General features: G+C 38.7%; 2 protein-coding genes across 2 annotated transcripts in view; one reads left to right on the forward strand and one right to left on the reverse strand.

Annotated features, from left to right (window-relative positions):
- Nucleotides 1–398: 398 nt before the first annotated feature.
- Nucleotides 399–8,116, reverse strand: VPS29 (VPS29 retromer complex component). The gene is made up of 4 exons (XM_026018825.2): nucleotides 8,028–8,116; nucleotides 3,154–3,345; nucleotides 1,106–1,341; nucleotides 399–869 (listed from the first exon to the last, which is right to left on the reverse strand). Exons 1-4 carry the CDS (start codon nucleotides 8,028–8,030, stop codon nucleotides 752–754), a joined length of 549 nt encoding a protein of 182 aa, XP_025874610.1. The 5' UTR covers nucleotides 8,031–8,116; the 3' UTR covers nucleotides 399–751.
- A 118-nt stretch (nucleotides 8,117–8,234) lies between these two features.
- Nucleotides 8,235–26,855, forward strand: part of RAD9B (RAD9 checkpoint clamp component B) — a 31,731-nt gene continuing 13,110 nt past the window's right edge. The window contains exons 1-6 of the mRNA XM_072722823.1: nucleotides 8,235–8,365; nucleotides 10,666–10,736; nucleotides 12,325–12,477; nucleotides 13,799–13,913; nucleotides 21,815–21,914; nucleotides 24,967–25,073. Coding sequence (XP_072578924.1) covers nucleotides 8,329–8,365; nucleotides 10,666–10,736; nucleotides 12,325–12,477; nucleotides 13,799–13,913; nucleotides 21,815–21,914; nucleotides 24,967–25,073 — 583 coding nt within the window. The 5' untranslated portion in view covers nucleotides 8,235–8,328. The remainder of the gene's footprint in view (nucleotides 8,366–10,665; nucleotides 10,737–12,324; nucleotides 12,478–13,798; nucleotides 13,914–21,814; nucleotides 21,915–24,966; nucleotides 25,074–26,855) is intronic.

Below are 26,855 nucleotides of genomic sequence, written 5' to 3' on the forward strand. Positions count from 1 at the left end.
AGGGATCCCTGTAGTGAGATTCTTTACATTATACATTCACTCCAGTGTGCGTCCTTTCTAAACGTTGGTTTAAGAAAAAAAAAAAAAAAATATATATATATATATATATATACACAAACACACACACACACACACACACAGTTAAAACTTGAAATATAGGAATAGGGCAATTTAAAGCAATAGTTTGAGGAATTATTGCTAATATGTCAATGTAGTATATTCTTTAGAAAATCAAATGTTCTGAGCCCAACATTATGACTCAGAACACTCTAAGAACTGAGAAAGCCCCAAAAGGTCATCCCATCTACCTCATCACTTTAATGCTTAGGTGCAGTTTCATACGGCCTCTCATTTTTATGATTTTTAAAAATTAAAACAGTTTATCAAAAAAGTATAAATGAAAGTTAACTGTTTATTACTGAAGAGAAAAATGTATACAAGTCTAAATTCTTTTTCCTCATGCACTACTTTCATAGTAAAGTTCCAAATACCAACTCTGAAGATATTTACAAGGATAAATTTTTCTGAACATTATGACCATTTACTGTGTGAGGACATTTTTTTCATAGAAGTCATATATGGAAATGGAATATATTCTTATAGTTTACAAGAAGCTTAGAACACTGTATTAACAGAAGATGATATTTTACTGCAAAATATTATAAAAGTGATACAATTTTGTGGTACATAAATGTTTAATTACTTGATTTGAACATGGGAATGAAAAAAAACAGCAAGACAGGCCTGGCTTTTAAGATTTTTTGTATTCAATTCGTTCTACTTTCACATCATCTCCAATTAGTTGATACACATAAGTGACAACTGTAGAAGCCTGGATGTCCATCAGCACAAATGAAGGAATAATGTTTCTGGAAGAGAATATAAATAATGTCAGTGTTTTGTACTAAAAAGCACCAGCACAAAAAATTTCAATTTACAACAATTTGGATTTGAAGAGAATTCTACTTGTTACATATTGAAAAGAGTAAACACCAAAAGAAGATTGCTCAAAAGGCTATAATTAATTGAAACAGTTGCACTTCTCCTTTATGAAATGTCACACATGCAATTATTAGCTTTAATAAATCCCCAAATCACTACTCACGTTTCCAAGGCATTATATGCTCCAGTGGCAGAACCTGGGTTAATGTAGAATTTATTTTCATGCTCAAATGCTTCAAATTTGTGTGTGTGTCCCGAGATAAGAATGTCCACATCGAACTGCCTCTGCAACAGGGCTAAGCTGGCCATGTCTCCCCATGGAATAACTTGATGCCCATGGATCAAACCAATTTTGAACTGCCCAACAGTTACAACTTTCTGTTCTGGATAATTCAGATTCTAAAATAAGAAACAGATATTAAAACAAAATTTTTTTTTAGAGATACTGATGTTGAAAAACATTAATATTCAATCCCATATGAATATTTTGATACAGTGCTTCACAACCAACACATTTATTAAATACTTGATCTCTCCTCAGTTTCTAAATCTACAAATATGGTCAAAACAACTTACTTAAGGTAAACTGGAATTTATCACGTAATCCCTGCCTCGTGTTTCTTTTTTTTTTTTTTTCTCTTTTACAGAATATGGGTTCTCGGGGGCATGCTGTAGAAAATAATTCCCCAAAATTTGTGAGTTTCCTCTACCTAAGAATCCTAAGCATATGACCTATAAGGTGTGTTTAAGTTATATCCCAGGCTTTAATCATTATGTGAATAGCTTCAAATAATAATGATAGTCAACATTCGTATGGTACTTAGTGGGAAGCAGGCACTCTTCTAAGGGCTTTATAAATATCAACCTATTTAAATATTTACAAACAATCCTAAGAGGTAGCTTCTATTATGACCACCATTTTATGGATGAGGAAACTGAAGCAGAGAGGTTAAAATAACTTGCCCAAGGTCACACGTTAGTAAGTGAATGAGCCAAGACCCAAACCCTGGTAGTATGGCTGCCGGGTCTGTGAATTTAGCAAATTATAAGCAAAAGCTTTAATTCTTGCTACTGAAATTGTCTTTAGCATAACACAAACAGAACCCCAAATATATTTTTAACAAAGCAAACCTATATTCTAATTATTGACAAGAAGTCGGCCCCTTCCCTTCTCATCTCCCTGTCTTTTGCCCCCAGGTGAAAGGTTATCTGAACTCTTTCTTAAAATCCACTAAAAAAAAAAAAAAAAAAAGAGAGACATTATGTTCATTTGGTTTGGTATAAAGGAACCCCAGTAAACAGCACCAATGAAGTTAAATGATTTATGGAAAAGCTTATATTCCCAAAAATACGAAGGAAATTTTGTAAGTACAGTATTTTTAAAATACAATGTTAGTATGAGTTGGGGTCTTAAAAATGATCTATTCCAATCATATTTATGTATGAGGAAACTGAGGCCAGAAAGAATATAATTTGCCTAAAATCTCGTTATTAACTAATGGGCAAAGCTGGAATCCCAGTACTTCTAACTTTTTTCTTTAAAGTCAGGTTGAGTTATAATTCATATGCAGTAAAATTACTCTTTTTAGTGTACAATTTAAGGGGTTTTGACAAATGCATACAGTTATGTAAACTCTGCCACAATCAAGACCCAGAACAGTTGGATCATCTCCTCAAAAGTTCCTCATGCCCATTTATAGTTTAACCATGGAGTTAGGGAGCCACAGCAGGGTTTTCAGCATAGTGGTGATGTGATCTTCACCTAAAGAGGATCACACTGGTTGCTGCTTGGAGAACAAACTATGAAGGGAGGAAGGGTCGAATGAGGAAGTTGAGATACAGGAAAATGATATGGTAGCTTGGAACAGGGTAGCAGAGGTGGTGGTGAGAAGTTTTTTTTTTTTTTTTTTTTTTTGGTGGTGAGAAGTTTTTAATAAAAATTTTATAAACTAAATAACAATACTACAAAAAATAGTGACAAAATCACTATTTAAATATGTTTAATAATGTATTTAACATGTTTTCTGAGTAGTGTAACACTGGTGGTTTTCAAAGAGTAAGGGACAATTATGTGTAGTAAATTTGTATTTGGGAAGTTAACAACAACATAAAGACCATGACAATTGAGAAACTCAGGTGTAAAGGATAAAGCTTCTATATGTAAGAACCAAGAAAAGAAAATATTTGCGAATAGAAAGAAAAATACATCACCTCATCGAAGTCTCCTCTCACAATATGAACATCACCGGCCAGAGTCTTGAGATAGTCATAACTCTCTTTGGTGCAAAGGTTTCCAGTACAGAGAATGTGCTGAATCTTTCCTGGCACCAGCAGTTTTTTGAATTTAGCCGGCAAACTGTTGCACCGGTGTGGGATGTGCAGATCTCCTAATACCAACACCAACTTTAAAGTGTCAAGGTGAGACAAGGTGTAATGTCAAACATGATGCCAAAACAAGATGTTTTCCTCTTAAATCCTCTTTTAAATTAAGCAAGGATTCCAGAACCCAAAAGAGCAGAAGTTATCCACAGTTCTTATCATGACCATTTAAACAAAGACACATATGGTAACATACTCTTTTCTAATCAACCTTATTTTAGTCATAAACAGTGTGCATACACAATACAGGTCATCATTCTATTTACCAAGAAAAAAATCGGGCTTTCTAAGCAATTCATTTAGAGACCTATAAATGATGCTGAATTTAAAAAATTGCAAAATGAAGAATATAGTGCTGGGTCTTATGGAATTTGGCATTTTTGAGTAATATGGTAATTCATTTTTCTGCAACCTATTGTAAAACATAATGCACTGATTCCAATGTTCCAAGGAACATTAATAAAGAGAACTGTTAAAAATGCAGTGATAAAGAAAAAAACTTAATTCTGTAATTTATGTTTACTAGACTGACAACTATTTGAAGGAAAAGTAGCCAAAATTTACAAAATTTGTTACTAAATACTATTAGCTATATAATATAAAGGTATAAAAAACAGCCTATGTTTCAAGGAGTTTTAATAGGACAACACGTGCTTTTGAATTATGATCTCTGTTCTCTCCTCCTTCCTTATTATAAATCCTGTCGTATTTTTATTGTGTAGATTAAATGGCCTGTGTACCCTCAGTTTGGTTTCCAAACTTAAGATAACATTTTTACACTCTTTCATGTGCATTAGCACAATTTAAAAAAAGAGAGAGACATCAGCTAAATAAGTGATGAATTTAGCAGGAGGTGGTTTAGAGTTGCAATATAGTCTCAGATGACAAAAATTAATTTTGCACTTGAGTATAACAAAATAAAAAACCTCAATTCTGTAAAATTTTTAATTTTGCAATTTCAAGAACATATAAACATTACTCAATTCAATCTTTTTGTGGAATATTGTCAAAAGGTCATTTTAAATATTTGTCGTCTGAAGGACAATAATTAATTTCATGTTGATTCATATAAGCACCTTCATTCTGTAACAGGATGTTTTCCCACACAGACATCCCATTTATAAACATACATGCCCTTTAACTGCTTTTAAAGAAGGCATGGGGATGTCTGGGTGGCTCAGCAGTTGAGTGACTGCCTTTGGCTCAGGGCGTAATCCAGGAGTCCTGGGATTGAGTCCCACAGGGGGCTCCCTGCGTTGAGCCTGCTTCTCCCCCTGCCTATGTCTCTACCTCTCTCTCTACATCTCATGAATAAATAAATAAAATCTTTAAAAAATAAAACTTCTATTTAAAAAAAACAAAGAAGGCATGACTGTTCCTTAATATTATCCAAGAAAACATTAAATATCTAAAGTAGTATAAAAACAGAAAATAATTTTGCCACCATAGACTTCATGTAAACTGAAATTAACCAAAAACAAAATATGTAAAACTAAAATTATTGCTAAAACAAACTTGATTCATCTTGCAACAAATATCAACATGATTACAAAGGAAAGGAACTGTTATCAGGACACAGAGTAACTGAAGTAACACAAGATTACAAAATTAGCACACTTTAAAAGAAATTGGTAAATAAGTTTCTTCTTTTTAAAGAGTAGTTTCAGCTGGTATTTGTTCAATGAACTGTTTCAATCCAGATCTTAGTGGATAAAACATCTTACTGTAAAACCAAAAACCACTATGAAGTTTCCACCCTCATTGGTAATCAATGCAAAAGTACCTGGAGAGAGAACAATCTTCATCTTTAGAGGGGGATCCCTTCAGATATGGATTGAAGCACAGAGTTAATGTGGGAAGCTGGCATTTGAGAAAAAAGGTAAAAAATAAATTGCTATATTAAAAAAAAACAAAACCCTCAGGCTCATAGAGGGTATATGTCTATTGCAGGATAAAAATCTTTGGGACTGATAATGAATGAGCTGTTTGATCTCAATGTATTAAAAAGAATATTAGTACAACAATGATACTTTATAATGATTGATGACCTAAATTCTATCATGTATTATGGATTATACCCAAGTATACCCAGAGTATTAGTAGTTTAAAAATATAACTATAGGAATGACCAAACAAAAATTATTTCAAACTACTAAAGATTCTAAGACTCTTGTTTCATGTAGGTGACTAAGTTTGGGGAAATAGTGTCACATAACATATGTCATACTTTGAGGAATGTCCTTGCCCAAATTCCACACTTTTGACAATTCAGATTAGATAAAGTTTATAGTCTTTTGAGACAGCAAAAGATCCTGGAAATGGCAATCTTGTTAAATTCAAATAAAGAACCAACCCAATCAAAGCATAGGAATCTGGCTACTTCCTATTTGATTGACTGTAAAAGGGTGAAAATCCCAGTAATCAGCCAGCCACCCAACCACCGTTGTTAGTAGGAGCTAAGAGAAGAAACTTACTCTGTGCCCAGCCTTAGTGGAATGAAGAAGTTGATTGCAGACAGGGGAATGAAAAAAAAGGGTGAAACATGACCAATGTTACAAGAAAGCAATGAAAAGAAACAAACCAAAACAGAGCAACAAAAAAACTCATACCAAATGAATATGCAAACAATTGTTAATGATTTCTGAGTGTTATGAAAGAAAATGTTAAAAACTGGCTTTGCTCAAAGCAATACCAAAAGAACCATTTGCTGTGTTTTTGAACATCTCTCTCTCTCTCTCACACACACACCCAGTAATAAAAAATGTGCCCTGTCAGTTTTTCTTCTAATCTTATTCTCTATATTGACTCCCATCTCTTTTAGTTTCCTGTTCTGTTAAGAATTTTATAAGACAATTTGGAAAATTCATCAGTAACAATGTAAACGAAAGCTAACATTTTGTGGATTCTTAAGGACTAATTATTCCTCAAGTACACTGATTTTAATTCTCTTATGCTCAAAATTCTACGAGCTGGAAAATTTATGCCGCAGCTAGACCATTATTTTGTATAGAAGGTCTGAATCAGCGCTCTGAATACATTATCAATTGATGAAGTCACCAACTAAGATGATAAAACAAACAAACAAACAAACAAACACATTCCTCCAGCTGCAATTGGACCTTCTCCACACCTGAATTTGCTACCCATAGACTCTGGATACTACTGAGTGTTGAACATTACCAGTCTACTTTGCCAAATGAGAGGTTTTTAATCATAAAAGAATCAGCTGGGATCCCTGGGTGGCGCAGCGGTTTGGCGCCTGCCTTTGGCCCAGGGCGCGATCCTGGAGACCCAGGATCGAATCCCACATCGGGCTCCCGGTGCATGGAGCCTGCTTCTCCCTCTGCCTGTGTCTCTGCCTCTCTCTCTCTCTCTCTCTGTGACTATCATAAAAAAAAAAAAAAAAAAAAAAAGAATCAGCTAATGCTAAATTTTACCCAGTTCTACCTCAGGTGACAATTATGTTCCAGTGTAACTACCCTAAAAAAGTGTTCATCTCTTACAAACTTTAGAAACATGAGTATGGAATCATATGTCATCTTCTCTCAGGAATAACCGTCTCATAATTATTGTAAACCGGATCACTTTCAACTGGAGTCCGTTTAGAAGCAAAAATAAAAAACGAGATTAAAGTCTTTCCCATATACAAAGACACTAAAGAAGCATATACCATAAATCTTTGGCTGTCACATCTATAAGCCACTTCAAAGGCTACACTTGCCACAGAATCCTGATAATCTCAAAAATGTAACGGATACCCATTATAGAAGTCCCTCATCAACATAAATAGCAAGACAATCAGAGCTCCTTTTGGACACGCTCTTAACTTTTTTAGGGGGAGAAGGGCACCTTTGAAAATCTGATTACAGCTACAAGCCACCTCCTGAGTTTTTACACAGAACGGTCTTAGGGGCAGAAAAACCTACAGTAGGTCAAGTGGGTGGGGGGCTAGCCTTGAGGCTGGCTGGACAATCGGATGAACGACTGAGGTAAAACTCCCTAAAGTACTCCTTGGCGCCAAAACTGGCTCCTTACCTGGAAAAACGTACATATTCACAAAATTTTCCAATTTCAAAGAGCTCATAAACCGTTAAGGAAACAACAGTTCCAGCCATTCTAAGAGCCAAATCCAGTCCCCCGAGGACTCACTACCACATTTCAATGGCAGCTGCACTTTATCTCAGGGGCGAGGGGGGCAGTTTGTACCCCCTTCTCTCCAGATGCAAACGAAAAAGGATAGGGGGTTTGCTCGTTACTTCCCGTTCTGCATCCAAGCAGCCCAGCTTTCAACACATGACGGTGGCAATCGGTATACCCCAACCAGCGGGAGGTGCCTTTTAAGGAAAAGGAGTAAGGAAACGTCTGGAAACCGAGGGGACCATGCCCCTTTCTCGCAGACGCTGGAGGCCCAGGCCCAAAGGTCCTTCCCGGCTCGGGCGTGCGGGTCTCGTGACAGGACGAGCCGCAGAGGGGGGCGGGCCCTTCCCCCCTCGGACGTCCCTTGGACCCTGGGCGTGGGTGCGAGGCCGGAGCCAGCCGCACCCAGAGGTAGCTGCTCGTATCCTCCTCTGCCCTCCCCCGGGGCCTTCTCCCCGCCACGGTCCCCGGGATGGCCCCCGCCGTCGCCCAGAGACTCCCAGCTGCTCCCAACGACGCAGCCCCGCGGCCGACAGCTAGGCCTCGGTCGCCGCATCTGCCATCCTCACCATCCTGTCACCGGGCTCCGCTCAGTCACCACCACCGCCGCCACCGCCTTCTTCCTCGGGCTCCTGGGCGACCCGCCCACTTCGTTCTCAGCCAATGACAGGCGACGTCGGCAGGAGACGGCCTACGGGGGCCCGCAGAGGTCCTTCCCCGCCGGCCCATACAGCTGCTCTTTGGGAAAGCGTGGAGTGAGGGCGGGAGGAGTTAGATCTCGAAAGTTCGAAAAGTGCGGGCGACATCCGGGCCCCTGGGGCCGTCGAGCTGAGGCGCGCCTTGGAGCCCTGCTTGTTAGGGCTTGCAGCCATGCTGAAGTGCGAGATGAGCGGCAGTCAGGTGAAAGGTGGAGCGACCTTTCTTGCCTTCCTATGTAGAAAAGGGAAGCGAAGAAGAAAGAAAAGAAAGAAAGCCTAAGATTTATGGAGGCCATTTCCCCTTTGCCCTTCATGCGCAAGTGCTGGCGACACCCACCCAAGCTCCTAGTAGCTTCTGAGGGAAGAGAGCCTGTCAGCTTTTATTTGGGCTTAGTATTTCCTGTCTTCAGTGTCCGTGAAGTGAAATTGCACCATCAGAGCGGAGGTTGGGAATGCGGGCCTCAAACTCTGAACGATTTAGGACTGCGTGAGGAGGAGTTGGGGGGGGGGGCGGAGATGCTTAGACCGTTGAAGTATTTAGGGCCAGGTTGATTTAATCAACCTGGTTTTTATTCCAGATTCTTCCATTTTTCCACGTCTGACTTGGGACAAGCCACTGAAGCGCTGTGGGGGCTCAGTTTCCTCATCTGCAAAAAATGAGAATTAGTAACAGCATTTTTGTTGCAGGGCTTGTTGTAGGAATGAATCGGGTGCGGAAAGAGCTCGATAGTAGATGGGAATGTATAAGTGGTTGGAACTCTATGTAAGTTACTCCAGAAAGTCTCTATTTAGGAAAACAGTGGTTTCCTGCAGATCGTAAGCTGATCCTAGAATGGCGCCTTGTGTGGTGGTTACCTTCCCCCCCCTCCCCCACCCCGGGATGGGGCCATCCACAGAACGGTAGTGAGGAACAGGGAGGGGACGCACGGGCTCCCGGCTGTTACAGGTTCTCCGAGTTCTAGAAGTTCTCTCACAGGGTGTAGTTCCGTTCTCAATAAGCAGTTATTTTCCTGATTGTTTTTGCCTACCCCCCCCCCCCCCCCCGGACTGTATGTAGTGCACTGTGAGGGCAGAAGCTATTGCTCTTCAGTTCATTGCTCTACTCCCCTTGCATTGAGTTGTACTCAGAACCTAGGCGATGCTCAAAAACTATTGGCTGGGTGATTGAGAGGTCGGCCTGAGGCAGCTCCTGGAAAAAGTGCTGAATGAAAAAGTGTTGAATGTGAAGTGGAAAAAAAAGAGGAGAAATGCCTCTTTTTTTTTTCTCCCCATAATCATCCCGTCTCAGTTTCAGGCTGGCACCCCCAATTCGCACACTTAAGCAGTGTAATCAGATTTTATGTCTGGAATATTTTCTCCTTTTTCTATTGTTCTGTGGATCGATATGGTCTCTTTCTTCTTTCTTTCTTTCTTCTTTCCTTTTCTTTTCTTTTCTTTCTCTTTCCTTTTTCTCTCAGAGAGCACAAGTGGGGGAGGGAGAGAGAAAGAAGCAGAGTTAGTGCTGAGTATGGACCCGACCACAGGGCTTGATCCCATGACCCTGAGATCATGACCTGAGTGGAAATCAAGAGTCAGATGTTTAACTGACTGAGCCACCCAGGCACCCTATGTGGCCATCCATTTTTATTGCAGCATAGTATCTTATATTTGTTTGCCACATTTTGTAGTTATTCGTAATTCCTGAGAATATTAACAGTGTCATACCAGTTTAGACAAATACATCACCCAGCCTAGCCTCTTTCTTACAGGGAATCTGAGTGTGTTTAGTGAGCAGATTTAGCATCTTGGATGCTACCCTCAAATATCAGAGATGTATCTCGAATGCCTCTAACTTCTCTCTCATAACTTATTTTGACCTTGCCACCTATGAGGTTATTAAAGCCCTTCAGATGAACCTCTTCATGCTCTGTTTTCACACTTCTAGGGGAGGGGGGATGTCAGGTAATATATTTATTTTAACCAAGTCTGAAAATAAATTGGTATGGAAATTGGCTTGCCGCAGTAGCTCCATGCAAACCATCAGAAGGGAATAGTGTGTGTCTTATCATTTTGCAGTCTGTAAATTTATTGAGCTCTATTTATTGAGACACATATGTGTCTATGTGTCTAGCATTTTGTCAGGAGTATTATTATGTATTTATTTATTTAAAGATTTTATTTATTTATTCATGAGAGGCACACAGAGAGAGAGAGAGAGAGAGAGGCAGAGACACAGGCAGAGGGAGAAGCAGGCTCCATGCAGGGAGCCCAATGCGGGACTAGATCCCAAAACTCCAGGATCACGCCCTGGGCCGAAGGCAGGCACTAAACCGCTGAGCCACCCAGGGGTCCCTTATTATGTATTTATTTTTTTTCCTTATTATGTATTTAAAGCAATTTTTAGCATTGGTCTATGAAACACTGTTCTTTATAAATTTAACGTGAGTCCTCTGAATGCTGAAGTAGCCTTATGATTTGTTTTTATTGTTTGAGGAAAGAATGTAAGCAGTGTCTTTCTTTTTCTCTGTAGTATTTGGGAAAGCAATCCAAGCTCTATCACGAATCAGTGACGAGCTGTGGCTAGATCCATCTGAAAAAGGTGTAAGTAAGAAAATTAACCAGTTTACCATCTATTAAGGCAAAAGAGGATGTTTAAAGATCCCAATCCAGATTGAATGTTAACTAGGAAACTCAGAAATTTTAATTATCCCTTTCACTGCTCATCTTTATTTTACATGTCTGAATACATTGAGAGCATATTAATCTTAAAAATCAGGCAGAGAAACACAAGAGTTGAGAGCGTATTAAACTTAAAAATCAGGCAGAGAAACACAAGAGATTTATTTATTTATTTATTTATTTTATTTTATTTTTTAAATTTTTTATTTATTTATAATAGTCACAGAGAGAGAGAGGCAGACACAGGCGGAGGGAGAAGCAGGGTCCATGCACTGGGAGCCTGATGTGGGATTCGATCCCGGGTCTCCAGGATCGCGCCCTGGGCCAAAGGCAGGTGCCAAACCGCTGTGCCACCCAGGGATCCCTATTTATTTTTTTTAATTAATTTTTATTGGTGTTCAATTTACCAACATACAGAAAAACACCCAGTGCTCATCCCGTCAAGTGTCCACCTCAGTACCCGTCACCCATTCCCCTCCAACACCCGCCCTCCTCCCCTTCCACCACCCCTAGTTCGTTTCCCCGAGTTAGGAGTCTTTATGTTCTGTCTTCCTTCCTGATATTTCCCAACATTTCTTTTCCCTTCCTTTATATTCCCTTTCACTATTATTTATATTCCCCAAATGAATGAGAACATACACTGTTTGTCCTTCTCCGATTGACTTATTTCACTCAGCATAATACCCTCCAGTTCCATCCAACACAAGAGATTTAAACCAGAAATGGCAAACTGATGGTCAAGAGGCTAGATATGACTTGCCGAAGTGTTTTGTGTTTGTTATTTTTTTAAATGAAATAATTTTATAAACTTAAAGATTGGGGGAGTCCACATAAAGATCTGAGTTTTCTTTTTTTTTTTTAATTTTTATTTATTTATGATAGTCACACACAGAGAGAGGCAGAGACACAGGCAGAGGGAGAAGCAGGCTCCATGCACCAGGAGCCCGACGTGGGATTCGATCCCGGGTCTCCAGGATCCGCCCTGGGCCAAAGGCAGGCGCCAAACCGCTGCGCCACCCAGGGAACCCAGATCTGAGTTTTCTGCTTCTCTTAAAAACTTAGAAGATCTGACAGTTTGGGGCCAGCATTAGTATTCCTAGGTGGAAGTAGTTGGCTGGCACTGACCAACGGTTTCTCCCTTTAGATGAGGCAAGAGATTGCCATTTTGCTGCCATCTTTCTACCTCTTTTAACATTATCTACCACTTTGTACATTAAAGCTAAAGGCATTTACAACTTTACAATTTCAACATGCAAGATTTTAAAGTTAATATCTACATGTATTCAATATAGATGTGTATACTGTATATATGTATGTAAATTCAATATACAATGTCTAATGTAATCCATTTAATATCTATAATAAATCATATGTATAATGTAGTCAATATAATGCAGTTACCATCTCATAACCTTATTTAAACACATTTAATTACAGTGTTAAACATAATGGAATTTTTGAATTAATCATTTAGTGAAAGTTGATTTTTTCCTTAACTTTTATTTTTCAGCTTGCTTTAAGATCTGTGAATTCTTGTCGGTCAGCATATGGATGTGTCCTCTTCTCTCCTGTGTTTTTTCAACATTATCAATGGTCAACCTCAGTGAAAGTAAATGATAATGATTCTACAATGTCGAATTTAAATTGCAAATTGGGAATGAAGGTAAGTATAAGTGGCCCTGGTTTTCTCTCGTGGAAATATTTGTTACAAAGGACATGATATCTATTCTGCATTTAATACATGGTTTAATGGGTTACCTGGGTGGCTCAGCAGTTGAATTTCTGCCTTTGGCTCAGGGTGTGATCCTAGAGTCCTGGGATCGAGTCCCACATCAAGCTCCCTGCGTGGAGCCTGCTTTTCCCTCTGCCTGTGTCTCTGCCTCTCTCTCTCTCTGTGTCTCTCATGAATAAATAAATAAAATCTTTAATAATAATAATAATAATACCTGGTTTAAAAGGCATGCAGGACACCCAAATGCTTATAGCAGCAATGTCCACAATAGCCAAACTATGGAGAGTCCAGATGTCCATTGACAGATGAATGGGTAAAGAAGATGTGGTGTGTGTGTGTGTGTGTGTGTGTGTGTGTGTGTAATATGTGTATTTATATGTAGTGGAATACTACTTAGCCATCAAAAATGAAATCTTATCATTTGCAATGACGAGGTTGGAACTAGAAGATATGCTGAATGAAATAAGCCAATCAGAGAAAGATAATGATATGGTCTCATATGTGGAATTTTTTTTAAAAGATTTTATTTATTTATTCATGAGAGACACATAGAGAGAGAGAGAGAGGCAGAGACACAGGCAGAGGGAGAAGCAGGCTCCACACAGGAAGCCCAGTGAGGGACTCGATCCGGGGACTCCAGGATCATGCCCTGGGCCGAAGGCAGGCACCAAACCGCTGAGCCACCCAGGGATCCCTCATATGTGGGATTTAAGAAACAAAACACAAGATCACAGAGGAAGGGATGGAAAAATAAAATAAGACAAAATCAGAGAGGGAGACAAACCATGAGACTCTTAACTATAGAAAACAAACTGACGGTTGCTGGAGGGGAAGTGGGCAGAGGGACAGGGTAACTGGGTGATGGGCATTAAGGAGGGCACTTAATGTAATGAGCATTGGGTGTAATATGCAACTGATGAATCACTATACCTGGGTAACTAATAATACACTGTATGTTAATTTAATTTTTAAAATGAATTGACTTGAATTTAAATTGAAAAAAGAGGGAAAAAAGTGTTAAAAGAAGGGGAAAATACCTTCTTAATCCAGAAAAAAATATTGGTTATTTTATTTTTAAGGTTGAATTACACAGTCACATAGTTCAAAACTGGAATAAAAATTTAAGAATATATAAAAAGGTATGCAGGACAAATCTATTCACTTAGGAGCATACATTATCTTGTTAGTTCATTTAAACTCATCGAGCAACCATATTAAATGTGTGCTGTTCTATTATGTATTTGTGTTATAGTCACTTCTGCCCATCTTTAGATGTCCAAATTCTCTTGAAAGAACTGTAGAGAAGTGTAAAATATTCACCAGATCCGATAAATGCAAAGTCGTCATTCAGTTCTTCTGCAGACATGGTAGGTGTAATTAAAACTAGTTTTATGTATTGTGTGTTTTTTATTAATAATTTTTATGTTTAGAATATTCAAATTGCATGTTAAGACTTCTCATTGCATTACTGCTTAGAATTTGTGTGGTTTTGTGGTAGGGACGTTGTAAGTACTTGAAAAGTATTCTCTTACTTGTCTCTGTATAAGTATCATGAAATGATTGGTATTCATTTTTTTCCCAACTTGTCAGTTGGGAAAGCTTTGCCTGCATACAAACCAATTTTTTTTTTTCAAACCAATTTTTTTTAAATGTCCAGTTGAATTCAAACAATAGGTGGTCTAAAATTAACTGGCTGCTTGATGATATTCTGTAAGAGTGCCTTGGTAACAGTGTTCTTTGGTGAGAACAGAAAGGAATAATGCCAACCTGTATTGAAAGTCCTCTAGGAGGCAGATGGTATTGTATCTGAGATTGAAAGAAGCATGATCACTGGCTCAAGGTCACAAAACTAGTAAGTCGCAGAGCCTGGCTTTGAGTTGAACCCCATAGTAGTAGGAGCCAAAACCTTTATACATTCTCTCTGTCACACCAAACTGTAAAACAGATTTCCTGCTTAACAGTCTTGCATGGTAGATATTTGAGTGTTGTATTCACAGGACATTTACATGCTGAAGTATGGATAGCACATTGTTTAAGAGCATGGACTTTGGAGGCCACAAGGTCTGGGGTGAAATCCTGCTCTGCCCTTTTCTTGCTGATACTTTGGGGAAATGATTTTACGTCTGTGTGCCCCATTTTCCCCAAATATATAACATGGGGGATCATGTTAGTCCCAGTGTTCTTGGTTTTTTTTTTTTTTTAAGTTTTTTTTTTTTATTTATGATAGTCACAGAGAGAGAAAGAGAGAGAGGCAGAGACATAGGCAGAGGGAGAAGCAAGCTCCATGCACCGGGAGCCCGATGTGGGATTCGATCCTGGGTCTCCAGGATCACGCCCTGGGCCAAAGGCAGGCGCCAAACCACTGCACCACCCAGGGATCCCTGTTCTTGGATTTTTGTGAAGATCCAGTGAGTTATAGGAAGTTACAGTTCTACAGTACTTAAAAGAATGCCTCACATATTGTCTAAGTGTTAGCTGTAGTTATAATTTTTATGATTGCTACTATTTTATTTGAAGTTAGCACATAGAATTGAATGCTTTCAGAAAGCTCGTGCTTGTGATATTAGTCTAAATCTTTCTTTGTAGTGGAATGGTCTTCTGGAAGGTTGTCATAGTGTTACAATGATCTCATATCTCTTAGTTTGCCTGACATTTATCTTAATATTTTAAGTTCATATTCAAATTATATTAATTTTTCCCTGCAAAATATCAATGATTTAAGGTGGTTTCCCCCTTCTTTGAATTTTAGTTCACATAATAGCAGAATCACTTAAAAAGCATCGTTAAAAGCACAGCCTGCTTTGACATCACAGACTACTTGTGTGTGCATTCTTCTATACCTCTTCTTAGCTTTGTGAAACTACATAAGCTTTTTTTTTTTTTCTACATAAGCTTTGTCAACACAAATTGAACAAACTTTTTAGAATCTCAGAAAGTAAGAAAGAGAATTTTATTCCAGCCCACGTTAGGATAACTGCCCAGGAAAACACACTTTTCACAGGGAAGAAAGTGGCTCCAGAGAATGGACAGTTTTTATAGGGTTATATACATTTTTTACATCTTGTAAAAGCTAAAAAAGATTATAGATTAGCATGTTGGCGGGAAGCATGAGTTTCATCATAAAGGAATTCAGGGAGCAGGAGCTTTGATTGATGCCTCAAGGACAAAATGGTTTTCCTTCAGGCTGCTCATTCACAAAGCAGATGTACAATGCATGCGTGGCAGGCCATAAATCAGGCTTTTGGTTTGAACAAAGTTAACATATAGTTGTGCTAACTTAGAAATCTAAGGTGCCCCCCCCCCTTGTATATTAGGCTTTTACAGAGTTTTTCTGTCATCAGTTCTCTGAACTTCCTTTTTTTTTTTTTTTTTTTTCTGTAAATGGGGATAATTTTACCTACCGTCATGTTCCCGGGTTTCTGTGAATGTGAAATGAGATCACAAGTGTGAAGCATAGAGCGTGGTGTCTGACACAGAGGGAGTACTACATAGTCAAAGATTGCTGTGATTACAATTACCCTCATCCCTTATTTCCAGCTAGATTTTGAACAACCAACTTTTCAGTTTCTTGGGCTCTCTCAAATGGTTTGATTTAGAGTAGTGTCTATTACATATTTGTAATTGATTGATTTTTAATAGCTTTTGTAGGAAAGCTGTAGGAGTGAGGATGCTTTCAGTAGCAAGTAACAGGAAAAAAAAAACGCACACAGAAATCCCAACTCAAATTGACTTTAATAATAAGGAGGAATATTGGTTCATGTAAACAAAAAGATCAAAATTAGGCCTCAGATGTGGTTCAGTCTAGGCTGCAGCAGCTACTGCTTCTTTTCCTTCTTCAAATTCATTCAGCTCTACTTCTCTCCATGTGATTTATCCTAAGGCCAGCTTCTCTTTTAAACTTCCAATGATAAGGTGGCTTGTAGTAGCAGCCAGGGCTACATGTTTCCTCTTTCATGTCCATTGAAAAAAGAGCTTGACTTTGCTTCAACTGGACCAACCTAAATTAATCTTAGTGGCCAGGGCATTCGAGTCTCAAAGTGCCATATGTCATCCAAATTTAATTGCAGGGGGCATAAGATTACACCAATTGGTTTACACCAACGGGGGCCCATCAGTGATACTGGAAGTAGTCAGTCCCCATGTGAACCTTATGGCTGCGACGAAATGGGGAAGGGCCAGCTCAGGAAGGAAGGAGACTGTAGGACATGGATGCTGCTGTGTAATTGGGGTATAGTTTCCAAAACTGTATGCACACAGCAAATGATGCCTGCGATTTTATATCTATCATCTGGTGGAGAAACATTGTTCAGGGACGCCTGGGTGGCTCAGCAGTTGAGCATCTGCCTTTGGCTCAGGGTGTGATCCCGGTCCCAGGGTCAAGTCCCACATCGGGCTCCCTGTGAGGAGCCTGCCTCTCCCTCTATGTCTCTGTGTCTCTCATGAATAAAAAAACAAAAACAAAAACAAACATTGTTCAAATTTAGTTGAGAAAAATCACCTGGGCAAGAGATAGCCCATAAGCTGTTAAAAATACATGTTTGGGGGAAGCCTGGGTAGCTCAGTAGTTGAGCATCTGCCTTTGGCTCAGGGCATGATCCCAGGATCCTGGGATCGAGTCCCACATGGGGCTCCTCTTACATGAACCTGCATCTCCCTCTGCCTATGTCTCTGCCTCTCTTTCTGTGTCTCTCATGATTAAATAAACAAAACCTTTAAAAAAAAAAGAAATACATGTTTGGGGTTTGGAAAGAAATTAAGGACAGTAATGTAAATTTGGCTCTCTTCACTGATAGAAAACAATAGAAAAAACATGAGCTACTAAAAAGACTAATTTCTCTAAATCTAACCATGAAAAGTTTCCAGAACAGTGATGTCTTGAATTACTTAGCATCTGCTAATAGAAAACAAGGATTTGTATCATGAGAACCAAGATTTATCTGAAATATTTATCTTATTAATAATCCCACCAATTCTCCATACTTTTTTGGCACTGACCCTACAGTTGCTAAAAATGAGTCTGTGAGTTCCTGAAGAACACTGTCTGATATACACCACATGCTACTGTGTTCTGTCCTGACTCAGACAGACCAGATTCCAGCAGAGAGGGGCTTCCATAAGAGGAGTGCACTGGGATACTGAGTGAAAATAAAACTTTTTTTTTAATTTAAAAAAAGATTTTATTTATTCATGACAGAGAGAGAGAGAGAGAGAGAGAGAGGCAGAGACAGGCAGAGGGAGAAGCAGGCTCCATGCAGGGAGCCCGACATGGGACTCGATCCTGGGTCTCCAGGATCAGGCCATGGGCTGAAGGAAGCGCTAAACTGCTGAGCCACCTGGGCTGCCCTGAAAATAAAACTTTGATTCATATGCGTGTATTAATAAAGTGATGTTAAGAGGGCTGGGCTTCCACTTCAAGGCTTCAAGTTTTTTTGTCAAAGGGCATTCTACAGATGTGCTAATGACTTTAAACTTGCTTGACAGTGAATTTATAGGGATTGGGGTACATTTGAATCATTTATAAGACTTTTGAAGTATCACTAGTTTCTGAAATTGTGAACTCTGCAAATGTAATATCTCCAAAATAATGGTTGTTCCTTAGCTGTACCCCTTCAGGTTTGAAAGAGTTCTCTGGACCCACTGAAGGAAGTTCCAAATTGAGCTTATGAAGTGGCAAGTAGAATTCTCTCCTAGTGTCAAGAATCCCATGGCCAGGAGCAGATGGTATGAGACACTACTACTCAGAATGATGCATGGACTGGCTCCTGGGCCGTAAACTATTGTTACCGGTCTGTGAGAAGTTAGGAGCTTATGCCAGAATTTAAGCCAAACATGTGACTAAGCATTTGCTTTAGTTCGGCTGTTGTTGTTTTTCTTTTTTCTTTTTTCTTTTTTCTTTTTTTAAAAAAAGGAAGGCTCCACTCCCAGCCTGGAACCCAGTGTGGGGCTTGAACTCACAATCCTGAGATTAAGACCTGAGCTGAGATCAAGTCAGATGCTTAACACTGAGCCATGCAAGCACCCCAGTTGTTGTTGTTTTTAATAGTAAGATTTTCTTAATGAAAGAAGTTCGTTATAAATCAAAACTCCTTATCTCAGTAGAGTCCAGTACTTTGTGTAACACAAAATGAAGTTAATAGATGAACCCAGGGAAAAAACAGGACTTCTAAATGTTGATCCCATTTGCATCCTATCAAGGAAAATTGTTGTTAAATGAGAAGACTAGAAAAACCAGTGAAGAGGTACATCATGCCAAGTTGCTTAAAAAAGGGTAGAGTTGGGGCAGCCCCGGTGGCTCAGCGGTTTAGTGCTGCCTTCAGTCCAGGGCATGGTCCTGGAGACCGGGGATCGAGTCCCACATCGGGCTCCCTGCATGGAGCCTGCTTCTCCCTCTGCCTGTGTCTCTGCCTCTCTCTTTCACTCTCTCTCTCTGTCTCACATGAATAAATAAATAAAATATTTAAAAAAAAAGTAGAGTTGTGGGGCACCTGGGTTGCTCAGTTGGTTTAGTGTCTGATTCTTGATCTCAGCTCCGATCTTATTCTCAGTGTCGTGAGTTCAAGCCCAGTATAGAACCTACTTAAAAATAAAGTCGTACAGTGGATGTTGTTTGGGCCAGAAATTCAAAGGAGAGAAAGGTGAAGAGGAAAGGTTTTGTGGCTAGTGGCACCATATACTGGGTGAGTTTCCAGTAGATGGAAATGGGAAGGCATTCTATGGGAAGGAAGCCCTGTGAGCAAGAGTTTGGATTAAAAGTGTTTAGCACTTGTCAGTTGTAAAGGGAAAAGGAGAAGGAAGCAAGTAGCAAGAAAAGGAGCCTCAGGAATGAAAAAGAAATTAGGTATTTCTCTGCTTAGACATCTTTGGCAATGCCAGTATTCACTTGAGTGAAATATTTAGATGTCTGTTCTAGAGGTATGATCCTTGCTAAGGCTGTTTCTGGTAACAGTAGTGCCCTCTTTGGAGGGTATGAGGATGCGGGGTGACTTACTTTTTCACTGTCTATCCTTTGGTAGATCATAAGCATCTAATACCTGTTGCTCCAAAAGTAACTTGAAAATTGTTTTTAGAATAGGTAACTTATGCCAACTATTGAACTTAGTGTCTTGCCAAAACAGAAATCACAGTAATCCCTTGCAATGCCATGCTCTTTGTAGTACATCTAAAATTTATGGATGAATGCAAAGATGAAATAGGTTGGATATGTCACTCTAGTGCTCAAATTCTCTCAACTCCCCTCCCTGCCCTAAACCCTCTCAATTTACCTAGGCTTAAAGCCAGAAATCTTATAATGGCCAAAAAGGTCTTACATGGGTTGGAAGATCTCTGCCTAGCAAGCTTCTTTTCCAGATGGCATGTTGCTTGCTCTTTCACCTCTTTGAAGTCTTTACTCAGATAGCATTGTTTCCATGACATCTTCCTTGACCTCCCTATTTAAAACTACTAGGATCCCTGGGTGGCGCAGCGGTTTGGCGCCTGCCTTTGGCCCAGGGCGCGATCCTGGAGACCCGGGATTGAGTCCCACGTTGGGCTCCCGGTGCATGGAGCCTGCTTCTCCCTCTGCCTATGTCTCTGCCTTTCTCTCTCTCTCTTTCTGTGACTATCATAAATAATAATAATAAAAAAAAATTTAAAAAAAAATAATAAAACTACTGTCTACCATGACTGGCATTCCCTAGTGCCCTTTCTGCTTTGCTTTTTTCCTGTGGCCCTTATCACTATGTTTCCTAGCAATTATTTTACTTATTTATTTTCTTATTGTCTGTCTCCCCTCCCTAGAAGGTAAGCTCTGTGAGGATAGAATTTTTTGTTCAACTTGTGCTTTGCTAATCCCCATCTCCTAAAATGGTTCCTGTGTAGTAGACTCCAAAAAAAGTGTTCACAAATTATTTACTGTTTCCCACCCTTCAAAAGCTGAAATCTGTTTCCCCAACTGGAATCTTGGCTGGCCTTGGGCTTGCTTTATCAATTAAGTAGAAGTGATATTGTGTGAGTTCCAAGCCTAGGCCTTAAGAAGCCTGGCAACCCTGGTAAGGCAGGAATCTTTCCTTCATCATGAGAACAAGTGCTGCACAGTTGACTTCTGCAAGATTAAGTCCATGTGGCGGGTGGCCTCAGCCATCCCAGCAGCGTCAGCCATGCCAGTTGTCCCACAGAGGCCCTACACATGGAAGTGTGGCCATCCAAGATGTCGGGCCACAGCTAAGCCAGCTTAAAGTAGAACGACTCAGCTGAATTGTGAACAATAGCAAGTGTTTGTTATTTGGGGCCACTTAGTTTTGGAGTGGTTTCTTTTCCAGCAAAAGCTAACTAATGCAGCTTTATGAGTAGTTGGTGATCAGTAAATTCTTATGAAATTAATAAATGTTGCTGTTATTTTGTATCAGAAAAATATCCAGGGGCACCTGGGTGACTCAGCTGGTTGGGCATCCGACTCTTGATTTTGGCTTAGGTCATGATTTTAGGGTCATGGAATTGAGCCCTGTGTCAGGCTCATTAAGCCTGCTTGGGATTCTCTCTCTCTCCCTCTGCCCCATCAAGTTAAAAAAAATCCAAGTTAGTTGAGAAATGTTTCTAGTGGTCCCTTTGATTCTTACAACATTATTATGCTGTAGGAAGCTACAGCCCACTTGGATTTTATTATATGGGCTCTGTATTCAAACTTAGATTGAAATTCTACCTATACTTGTTCAGGTAGCATTGCTTTGAAAAGTCAGCCTCACCGAGCTGCAGTTTCCTCTTTTAAGTGCCTACCCCATAGGGATATAGTGAAGATCATAGGTAATGTATGTAAAATGCATACTACAGTTCCTGGCACATAGGGCTGTAGACATAATGACTACACAGTCTTCCTCTCTTCCTCCTCTCAGAGAAAAAGAATTTACAGACCAGATGTCCGTGTCTGACTTCCAAAAGTCTCTGCAATACAGAAATATCAGACCTGGATAAGGAGTACTAAAAGAGAATGATAGGTGTATGAACTATAGTGGGCAATCACTATTTTACACAGAATTTAAGAAGTCACCTGTATTTCAAAAGAACTTGGGAGCTCTACTGCCTGAGTGGTCCGAGGATATGGCGTGTTGCGTGCTGTCCACTAGAGAGCGATAAACACATTCTATAAAGGAGTAGTGCTTCAAGCTACATGCACCTGGCCAGATAGTAAATGTTCCTTTCATTTTATTATTTTAACTTGGCTGTGAAATTTAGACTTTTTAAATAGTTTATGTTGCACTAAAAATTATTAACAGATTGCTTTGTTCTTTTTAAGGTATTAGAAGAACTCACAATCTGTGTTTTCAGGAAAGTCAGCCCTTGCAAGTTATTTTTGAAAAGAATATGTGTTCTAATACACTAGTCATTCAGCCAAGGTAATGAGTTCTCTGGTATTTATTTTTCTTTTTCTGAATATAATATGGGCACAGAATAAAGAATTAATGCCTTTAATTAAACTTTGAAATCAGTTATATTTTTTTAAAAAGCGAACATTTGACTTGGAGAAATCCCCTCACAAAGTCAAGAGGAAACCGTAAGAAAGATAATAGTAGATAATATAATTGCTAAATGGGGACGCCTGGGTGGCTCAGTGGTTGAGCATCTGCCTTTGGCTCAGGGCGTGATCCTGGGGTCCTGGGATTGAGTCCCGGGATCGAGTCCCACATCAGGCTTCCTGCATGGAGCCTCCTTTTCCCTCTGCTTGTGTCTCTGCCTCTCTCTCTGCCTCTCTCATGAATAAGTAAATAAAATCTTACATATATATATATATATATAATTGCTTAATGGTAGCAATAATAATTTAATGGCAAGAAAGTTCTAAAAATATCCCATTAGTGGCTTTTTACATCCAGAGGTACCAAGAGAAAAATATTTTAACTAATGATACTTTGCATTTATATATTGCCTTCTGTCTGAGTCTTAAAACACACAACATGAGGAAACTTTAACATTTTTTATGTAAACCAACTTTATCCCAAGTTGGCATTTTTTCTTTAGAGGAGTTAGGCGCATTTGTCAGTGTAAGTGCACTCATTTTTTTAGTTAAGCTGTAGCATTAAACATTAATTACTTTGCGAACCAAAAAATATTTTATCCTTATTGGTTTTTTAATTACACAAGCAATACATGCCCCTTATAATACATCTCGAGTTTATAGAGGAGTGCAAACATAAAACATGAAAGGACTTTCCCCTCTACCTGTCCCTTTTATCCCACTTGGCAGAGGTGACATCAATCAAAAGTTTGGTGTATATTCTTGTAGATCTCCTTCTCTGTATAGATAATATCTTTGTAACTCACCCTCTCCCTACAGCTATGGATATTCTTTTTTCTTTCTTCCTTCCTCCCCCTCTCAAATTTATATTACATACTAGACACATACTTATAATTTTTTTTTTCAAAAAAATATCCTACTATTATTGTTTGGGAACTTGCTTTTTTAAGTTTCTGTGTCAGTTCACTTAAATCAATTTTATTGTTATTAATATTTGCATAGTTTTTCTCTGTAATGACTGAACCATAATTTAGTTACTCATGATCCTAGTACTGAAAAAAGTAGGTTGTTTCCAGCTTTTTTGCCATCCAGAGAAAGTATATTGGTTGCCTATTTCTGTGGAACAAAACTTCCCCAAACTCAGAGCTTTCAGAAACCAGACATTTATTACTTCACAGTTATAAGTGTGGCTTAATTGGGTGCATCTGGCTCAAGGTGTCTCATGGAGTTGGAGTCAAGCTGGCAGCCAGGGCTGCAGTCTCATCTGAAGGCTGGGCCTAGGGGGATTCATTCCCAAGCTCACCGACATGACTATGGGGAGGCCTCAGAAGATGGCTTCTAAGCTCACTCGTCTGGTTGCTGGTAGGCCTCAATTCCTCACCACACAGGCCTCTCTGTGGACAATATGATTGTCCTCACAACATGGCCACTGGTAATCAGAGAGAGAGATTGGTGATTGAGGTAACTGATGGAGAGAGAGAATTCACAAATGGAAGCCAAAGTCTTCTTGTAACTTAATCTCAGAACTGACGTTTCATCACTTCTGCCATTTTGTTTGTTAGAAGTGATTCTGTAAATTAAGCCCATGTCAGGGGCAGGGGATTATATGATGGCATGAATACCAGGAAGTGGGGATCACTGGGGGCCATCTTATCTAGGCAGCTTAGCACAGAGTCCTAGAAATGAAAAAGCTGGGCCAAAAACTTACCAAGTTTTAGATCTGCAAACATACTGATTACCAAATTGCTGTCTGAAACATTATGCCAATTTACATTCCCACCAGAAGTGTAGGGGAATCCTTTCAAGTAACAGATATGATCAATCTTTAAAATTTTTGCCAACCTGATAGGTAGAAAATTGTATTATTAGATGTTCTTTTTTGTTGCATTGATTGCTTGGAAGTTTGAACATCTTTTCATATATTTATTGGCAATTGTATTTTTCTTTTTGAATTGCACATTTATATTATCATTTTTTTTGGTGTCAGGTTATTTGATATCTTGTAAAACACTTCCCCCATAACACCGTAAAAGTTCCTAGATGAATTTGGTAGGTGTTCCTCATATTTTGGCATCAAGAAACACTGCTAAGCTAATGTCTAGCATTGGGTTAACATCAACATTACATAAATTCTAAGAATCTCATTTTTATCTGACAACAACCTTAATTTCATAAGTAGCCCAGATTTTGTGGTGTAATAATAAAAAGTAACCTAATTAAAAATGGACAAAGGATTTGAATGGATATTTTGCCAAAGAAGATATATTAATGGTTGAAAAGCACATGAGAAGGTGCTCAATATCATTAATAGGGAAATACAAATTGAAAACCTTTTAATCTGTGAATTGTACAGTATGTGAATCCTGTTACAAAAAAGCTGTTTTTAAAAAGGGAGCTCAGGATAAAAGGGCATTTGGGATGTCAAGACAGCCTTGAAAGTAATAGGTAATAATCTAGGACACGTAACAAAGGGAAAGGGAATATAATAAGCAGCAGGCTGCTTGTAAACTTCTATGCCTCACCTGGATCTCCATCACAGTTCTACCCAGTTCTATCTGAACAGCTGTATTTTCTAGTACCTCCCTTAGGATTATGATTGCAGGACATTAAAAATATATGTTGGGTGTATAAAACCATAGAATTAAAGACATTTCTTCCAGTGTCTGGTTTATTCTGCAGCTTTCACATGTCTTACTAAGAATATATTTTACTATTCTCTTGGCCTTCAGATGAATTTTAAAATATACTAAAAATATCGTAGCTCATGTAGAAAAAAGAAGATAGGTTTTTTTTTTTTGAGGGGGGTAAGTTTAAAAATATCTAGGCTGACTAACCTGTTTGTTTCCAGAGTAAAGATTGGAGTCCCACTTAATAAGATTCTTTATTTCTTCTTGTTTTTCAAATAACATAATGCTTTTCATTACATTTCGTAGAGTGCTTGCTGAGGCACTTGTTCTTTTTACATCAAGTCAAGAAGAAGTTACTCTTGCTGTTACTCCACTCAGTGTTTGCCTTAAGAGTTCCAGTGATGAACCAATGGGTAAGGACTCCCAATCTGTTGCGGCGCTTGTATGGAATGTCACTTCCTGGCTTTCTTGATTACTGGCCATACAGTAAACATTGGTGGCATAACATTTGTTCTTGTCTAAAAAGCAGTAAGTTGTAGAAAGATCATTAAAACTTTTTAAGAGATCCAGGAAATTGAACACAATCAATAATTAAAATATTTGGCTTTGAAATTCAGGTTGTTTTAAAATTAGAATGGTTACTGAGAAAAGTGTATTTTCAGTTAAGATTTTTAAGTACTGGTTTTCATCTTTTTAAAAAAAAGTTTATTTAATTTTTAGTAATCTTTATATCAACATGGAGCTCGAACTCATGACCCCAGGATCAAGAGTTGCATGCTCTTCCAACTGAGCTAGCCACGCACCCCTGTTTTTCATTTTTTATCACCTTTTATGTTTAGCATAAAGAAAAATAAAGAGGTCAGCAATCCAATTGAGACCATCTTTAATCACATATGAAAAAGTAGCTTTGAATTAAAGATGTAAGATATTCCAGATGGCACATACACATAACAGAAAATGTAAATACTTCTTAAGTCAGCTCTTCCAAGACTTCTCTAGAATGAATGGAGAGACTAAAGCATGATTAAATCAGGAGTTTTGCTATCAAGAAAATTGACTAGGATCTTTTGGGCACAAGCTGTTTGAGACTCTTTCACCTTGCTTGGGTAATTGTGTGTGTGTGTGTGTGTGTGTGTGTGACAGCAGTAAAGAAGAGGGTAGGGAACGATATTATTCTAAATTGAAAAACCAGCAGAAGTAGGGCTGAAATTGAATCAGATGATTTTCATGTGCCATGTTCTTTTTCTTTTTTTTTTTTTTCAAAAAAGATTTATTTATTTTGAAAAGAGAAAGTGAATGGGGCAGGAGTGAAGGGCAGAGGGAAAGAGAGAATTTCAAGCAGACTCCCCGGTGAGGGAGAAGCCTAGTGCAGGGCTCATTGCCTGGACCCCGAGATCATGACCTGAGCCGAAATCAAAAGCTCAACTCACTGAGCCATCCATCCAGGTGCCCCTCCACGTTCTTTTTCTAAATGGTTTCCATTTATGAATTCATGTGATCTTTGTAACAACTCTGTGATGTAGGTACTATTATTATGCACATTTTCTACATGAAGCACAGAGAAACTCAGTGACTTGCCTAGTATCACACAGTAAGTATGGATTATCTGAACATAGGCTCCAAGGCACAGGCTCATTAGCACTGTGCTATTATTACTTCTTTCTAGTCTTATGTAGCATTGTTTTTGATAATTTAGAAGTTCATGATCTGGAAAATATATGCTTGGCTAGTGAAAGGGTCTGTTTTATATTTCATAATGTAATCTCTGAATAAAGATGGCCATTTAGCAACCAGGAGACAGTCCCTTGTGAGCAGCTTTCTAATGAGTAGTTATAGTTATGGGTGACTGGGGACCCAGTTGTTTATTTTTTAACTTACTCTATGCTAGTACACTGGAAGTGACATGAGCCTTCTTGTTTGATAGGAATATGTTTTTAGGATAATATTTGGTCCCGTTAAAATATATATGCTAATTATTTTTTGTTCTTAAACTTACATTAATTTGTGTTCATTGAAGAAAATAAAAAACACAAAATAAACACTAATAAAAAAAAAGTCATCTGACATCCCACTATCCAGAGATAAGCACTTTTAATAGTTTGGACATCTTCTATACTTCAGATCTAATATCAGAAGATTGGTTGAGTAAAGGTAATGAAATACTATGAAGTTACTAAAAGTAATCCAATTTAAAA

Source organism: Vulpes vulpes, chromosome 10, assembly GCF_048418805.1.
Source record: "Vulpes vulpes isolate BD-2025 chromosome 10, VulVul3, whole genome shotgun sequence".
Classification (NCBI taxonomy): domain Eukaryota; kingdom Metazoa; phylum Chordata; class Mammalia; order Carnivora; family Canidae; genus Vulpes; species Vulpes vulpes.

Bases quoted from the DNA above. Each gene is read 5' to 3' on its own strand.
- VPS29 (XM_026018825.2), bottom strand. The intron at 1,342-3,153 runs GTGATGTATTTT...TTCTTATTTTAG, and splicing joins TGAGAGGAGACTTCGATGAG to AATCTGAATTATCCAGAACA. The intron at 870-1,105 runs GTGAGTAGTGAT...ATTCTCTTCCAG, and splicing joins GCATATAATGCCTTGGAAAC to AAACATTATTCCTTCATTTG.